Below are 6,385 nucleotides of genomic sequence, written 5' to 3' on the forward strand. Positions count from 1 at the left end.
GTGTCGGACCAATATCTACAATTTTGCCTGTTAACTTCACCTTTTAAAGTGAAAGTAGATTCATCTGAAAATACTGTATTGTATAAGAAAAGAGGATCTCTATCAATTCTGCCTATCATAATTTCACAAAATTCAACTCGACGATCAGGATCGTCTTCATTGAGCTCTTGTACCAGATGAACTTTGTAAGGATGGAAATTAATGCTTTTTAAAATATTTCGCACTGTCTCAGGAACAACGTCACAATCATCACGAGCTCGACGTAAAGTAAGGTGTGGGTTTTCAACAAATACTTGGGCTATGTCCATCTGCATCTCCTCAGATCCTGCAGATTTTGGCCGACCAGTTCTCTGAAGGTCCTTGATAGAACCATGATTCATAAAGCCCCTTACACTTCTTTCAGTTGTTCATTTTGAGACAGGATTTAACCCTTCTCCATTAAGAAAAGTGCGATTAAAAAGTAAACGAACTTGATCATAAGATCGAACTCGATCTCCCAAACCACGCATCATTAATACAGTTACCTTCTCTCGTTCTGAAAGTTTAGCTTGCGCCACAATAATCTTTTAGCGAAAGATAGTAAGTATATTCTTGCAATACGTAAATTTAGTTTCGATTCGTAATATTCGTATGGAAAAACGGTATAGGACTTGTGGTATCGCCTTAGGTATTGACTTAGGTATCGAAAAACGAAACAATGAATTTCTCGTTAAAATTTACTTTAGGAATTACACTGACCTTTTGGAAAACTTTGTTAATTTCAAATAACATCGATTGCAGATGCAAAAAAAGGAGGTTTCCATTTAAAAAAACAAAGTTGACCTTCAAAAAGCCATGAAGGTCAACTTCAAGGTCAAAATGAAGGTCGCCATTGTATTCCTCGTTGAAATTTATTTCAGGAATGACCTTCACTTTTATGAAAAATATTTTACCTGAGGAAATATCCAACCGTCCCGGGACTATATCCAACCGACCGGGAATACCGAAAATGTTGTTTGTTTTTACGTATTTCTAACGGCTTATGAGATCCTTCTAAAAAGTTACAGTTTTTATTTTCTTGAAGAAAATTTTTAAGTGTTATACTCGTTCAGACCCACAGATTCTGAATTTTTAAATAAAAAATAACTAATTTAATAATTACAAATTTTTCATTCGTCAATTTTAATCTCATTTATGAGCCGACAAAGGTTCGATAATCGCAGCCAAGATAAGGATCGTCTTGAGTTAAGTAAACGTAGTCTTAGCCAAGACAAGGTTCGACTTGGAGACGAACTCGTACATAACGAAGTCGAATTCAAGTCCAAGCATTTGTACTCGGGTTATGGTTAGAAAATAAAAAATATTGGCTTAAGGAATAGTTAATAGTTTATGTATGAGAATATCAAAAAGAAATGTGAAGAAATAATTTATTAGGAGGAATAGTAAGAAATTCATTGAAATAAACATGTGCAGAAACAGTAAATGTTAATTGATTTAAAAGAATAAATATTGAAAACGAAAAAAGGTGATATATTGTTATTGTTCAATGAAATTTCATTTTAGATATGTCGAAATTTGTCCAGAAAATAATGTGATTTTTTGAATATTTAAAATAATTTATAAGAAATTTACATTTTTAATTATAATAAAAGGTAAGTAAACTAGTTTTTAAATAGACGATAAATGATAATTTATGATAATGAATAACAATTAAAAAATATTTTACTTTTTAAGATCATCAATATGAAATTAAATAATTTATATGTTTGCACATTTTTGTTTGCGTTATTTGTCGCGGTAAAAATGTTTGACAATTGAGTGTTAAATTCCGTCTCCTTTGAAACTGAAATTGTTGAACTAGCTCCAATCATACAGTTTTGAAATCGAACGAAGTCCAAAAATTTGAATCCTTTCACACAATAAATGTTTTAAACCTGAAAATCGACTTTAAATCTTCTAGCTGAATATTTTACAACTTCAAGGTTTCCAAAATACGAAATTATCAATGTCTCAAATTGAAACGTTAATGCTGAATTATCTAAAAGTTTGAATTATTTAATTTTAAACTTTTGAGTTTCAAATGATATAGTCAATTATAAACAAATAATACATCTTTAACATTTATTGTTAACAATATTAAAAATTTCAAAATATTTCTACTTGAATTCTTAAATCTATGCTGCTCGTAAAATAAACTTGGTCTTGCTGGGAAGAGTCTATAAAGTTAAGAAGAGTGTGATAGACAATGAAAATTAATACCCTTTAAATAATATTTTATTATAAGCTCATAATTTTAATTATGCACATAACTTCCTTTAGGTACTTCATTATACCTGCGTTCTTACACCTGTTGCATGAATCTATTTAGTTGCAATTTGAATATATTATCTAGGCAAGTTGTAGAGAATTAGCCGGGGAGATTTTAGATACCCTGGAGCAAAAGTTAATTAAAGATAAATCTTTCATTTTTTATTTTACTTTACAATAAAACGTTAATAATTCCAAATGCCAAAGGGATTAAGTTCGCTAGAAATATACTTGAAAGTTATAAATTTATAACAACAATTTGTTTGGTTAATTTCAGCATTTCCCTCATTGCATTGTAAATGAAATTGGTAAAATACACAAATTGGATTAATTACATCTTGCGTACAAACTTTTTTTAAAATGAAGTCTCGAAAATAACATTTTGTTACAAAAATTTGTAGAATGAATTTTCCAGATGTACAGATTAAAAAAATTTGTATATGATAGCATAATATTTTTTTTGAAATATTGGTTACTTACAGTAAATTTGAATTTTTCTGCTTCTTCCTTGAGTCTGCTTATGGGAAGTTTATGGATCCCATTGCAAATCTGACATATCCCCATTATATCAGAAATAATTTTTGAAATAGTGATAAAATGGTACCAAACGTAGGAAAAATTTTAAGATATGTTAAAAGCATTTAATACATTGTATTCACAGTACACAATCCTTAGTAAACAAAGTTTAAGAATATTAAAACAATTTTGATTAAAATTAAATTTCGAATTAACGAGTTGTTAATCAAACGCACATGTACCTAAAACTGAGCGAATTATGATAGTCGATGAAAGACACTGGTGAGTTACGTCTCCAGGATAAAAATTGCCTATCTTCATTGGTGGGGGTTTGTCGGGGATTACCCTGAGTCTTGGGTGTTCCCTTGAGCGAAAAAAACAGACTTCTATCTAGCGGAAATTAAATTATACATATATTTACTAACTCGCTAATGCATATAGATACTTAGTTTTGAATTAATGAGTCAGGCGATAACGGTCTTTCTTGATGATATAACCACCATTTCACAACTGAAAATTATCTGCATTCATTCCAATTAGAATGATATAATCAATAATTACGCATATTCAATAATATTTTTGATTACTGATTAAATCCGTTTTGTATGAAATTTCATAACAATTTATTATTATCAAAGTATATAGAAGAAAATCTAAAACAAAAAAAAACTTTTTAGGATAGTTATTCCAAGATTGTTTTGACTAACCAATGATGTTAAATCTTTTATACATAAACAATTTAAATTTATTAGTATTTTTGAAATTAATGCTTTTTAAGGGACCATTCATAAAATACGTGATACATCTTTCAGAAAATTAACCCCCACCTACCCTTCTTGACGTATCACATATTTCATAAATGACTCCTGATTTAAATAATGAAATGAAGATAGTACTTAAGGTGTACAAAATTTTGTTATGGGAAATATAAATATTTATTTACTCTATTAGAGAAAACCATACATGTATTTTGTTTTATAAATGTATTTTTAACGTTTATGACTTTAATATATAATTATATACCTTCATAAAGTTACTTTCAGTGTGAATAGCGTGATTTATAAAAAGGGCTACTTTGAACCGAAATTTTTGTAAAAATAGCGGCAATTTTTTAAAATTAAATGTAATTTTTAAATACAATTTTTCGGTAATAAATATAATAATTTGCTAATGAAATTTTTTCCATATAAATTTTCAATTCCATATGAAAGATTATTATTTTTTTTTAAATGTGCAGAGGAAAAAGATTTACAATTTTGAAAAAATTAGTTAAAAAATAAATGCGACATCTCTTGATAATGAAACTTACTACGAAGTTACCGACTTGTAGAAATTTTGCGACATTTGTGCAGTGGTGCTCTCTGTTAGATATTCATTGTATTAAACTGCCTTTAATATTGATAAGTTGTACCAATCCATTATGAAAATTGAAATACTTGATTAAAAAGCTATTTCTTTTAAAACACGCATTTTTAATTTTCTACTTAAAGAAAGTATTGGCACATTTTTCAAAACCATGTAACTCTGTCAATACAACAATTAGACATTGTAAGCAGAAAAATTTCTGTTTTTGAAAATCCACAAGAAGCCGTAAACACATTATTTTGATATTAGAAGAAAATGTCAAGTTTGACAGGAATTTCTATAAATATAATTTTGTGAGATTAGCGTGGTTGTTTTTCTCCGCCCTGCAAAAAATGTACATACTTTTAATTTGAAATTGTACACTGAAAAATTTTTGGTGTCTATATTATCCCAATTATCAATTTGGCTGCTCAAAATTTTCCTTGAACGCGCAGCGTCAAATATAAGGGAAGGTGGAACGTACTTAAAATAATTTCTTATGTAAGATATTTTCATGCCTGTGAATCACTTAAAACAAAAGTCTAAAAAATTGGTAGAAAATAAAAATATTTTGTCGAAATATGAATTACTTTATTAAAAATTAATTGTTGCATTACTTAAAAATTCATAATTTTAGTTCAAATCATTATATATTATTTATTTGGTTGAAAATGAGTATTTTTTGGCAGAAAATTCAACTATTTCCTTTAAAGTTTGACTTATTTTGTTAATTTAACTGTTCTGTTATGTTTAACCCTAGAATCATCTATCGGGATAGTACGCTACCCCATTCAAAGTTCAAGGTACGCCTCTGACTGATCATATGTTTTTTGTGAGTTCTGTGTGGACGTGAATATCGTTTGGGGTAGCGCATTACCCCAGTGGACGGTTTAAGTTCGAGAATTGTCTAAGTAATTTATCGGTTAAATGGCAAAAATCTTAAAAAATACTTGTAAAATTGATTATTAAAATGATTAAACTTGCTCTAACTTCTCCGCTGTAGAATAAATAGCCATATTGTATTATTTTCTCATTTTTAAGTATTTATATACATTTTGGGTTATTTATAATGAATCTGAAGTTTAATTATCAATTTTACTAGCATTTATTAAGGTTTTTACCGTTTGTCCGATTCATATAATTTCCTTGTGCCACGGTACAAGTTTGGGGTAGCGGACAACCCCGGTGAACGGTTAGAGGATGAGCTAACTACGTGGATCCTTCTACGGTTAACTTAAAAACTCAACTAATTGCTTAAAAAATGTATGCAATTTTTAAAACTTTCGTCTTTCCTGTTAGAAAATTAATCTTCTTTGTTGAAACTTCAACTATCTGGTTATAAATTTATGTAACTAGATGAATAATGAACTACATCATTCGTTGAAAATTATTATTTTTTGTTGTTGAAAAGTAATGTTTTAAGGGTATGTGATATTTACAATTTCCCCGGCTTTTTTCCACAAAAATGAAAAATTTTAAAAACTGAATTCGGAGATGCTATAAAATATCATAACGGACGTCCCTGGATTTTTGTTAAAGGGATAATAACAAAAAAAATTTATTGTTCTAAATAAAAATTTTATGCATATGCTTTATTTTTAGGTTACGTCGTTTTCTATCTCTGCCTTTTCGATAATCTGGAAATTAGTTATGAAATAAACTTTTTTGATTGCCTGCAAACAAGGATAGTTTCGGGAGATTAGTTACTATGTCTATTTGCAAGTCCAAAGTTTTCGGCCAAAAATATTGTTTCGTTTGGAAGTAACACTCGGGTTGATGGTAACACACATAACCTCGATATATACACGCACGTTGTTAGCCATATAAAATATTTTTTGGTAACAAAACACAAAAAAAAGTGTGTGGGGACGTCCGTTAGCATTTTCGCTATCATTTCCCAGATTTTGAAGGCAAAATAGTTCTTATTCTAGGAAAAAACCCGGGGGAATCTAACACTGAAAAAATCGATACTATTTCCCAAGCGCTATGCAAACTAATCACATTTTGCTAAATTAAAACTTTTTTGAATTAACCTACAAAAATGTGTTTGGGGACGTCCGTTAGAATGTTCGCTATTATTTTCCAAATTTTTAAGACAAAATATTTATTATTCTGGAAAAAAGCCGGGGGAATCTAAAACTGGCAAAACCGACAATTTTCTAAGTATCACATGCCGTTAACCGAAAATTTAACTATTTGGTTAAAAATGAATTTTTTCGTTGGAAATGTAGAAAACTCT

General features: G+C 29.1%; 1 protein-coding gene across 1 annotated transcript in view; it reads right to left on the reverse strand.

Annotated features, from left to right (window-relative positions):
• LOC117179117 (zinc finger protein 271-like) overlaps window positions 1–3,064 on the reverse strand; it is a 6,489-nt gene extending 3,425 nt beyond the window's left edge. The window contains exon 1 of the mRNA XM_033370790.1: window positions 2,767–3,064. Coding sequence (XP_033226681.1) covers window positions 2,767–2,850 — 84 coding nt within the window. The 5' untranslated portion in view covers window positions 2,851–3,064. The remainder of the gene's footprint in view (window positions 1–2,766) is intronic.
• Between the last annotated feature and the right edge of the window lie 3,321 nt (window positions 3,065–6,385).

This window comes from Belonocnema kinseyi, chromosome 8 (assembly GCF_010883055.1).
Source record: "Belonocnema kinseyi isolate 2016_QV_RU_SX_M_011 chromosome 8, B_treatae_v1, whole genome shotgun sequence".
NCBI lineage: Eukaryota > Metazoa > Arthropoda > Insecta > Hymenoptera > Cynipidae > Belonocnema > Belonocnema kinseyi.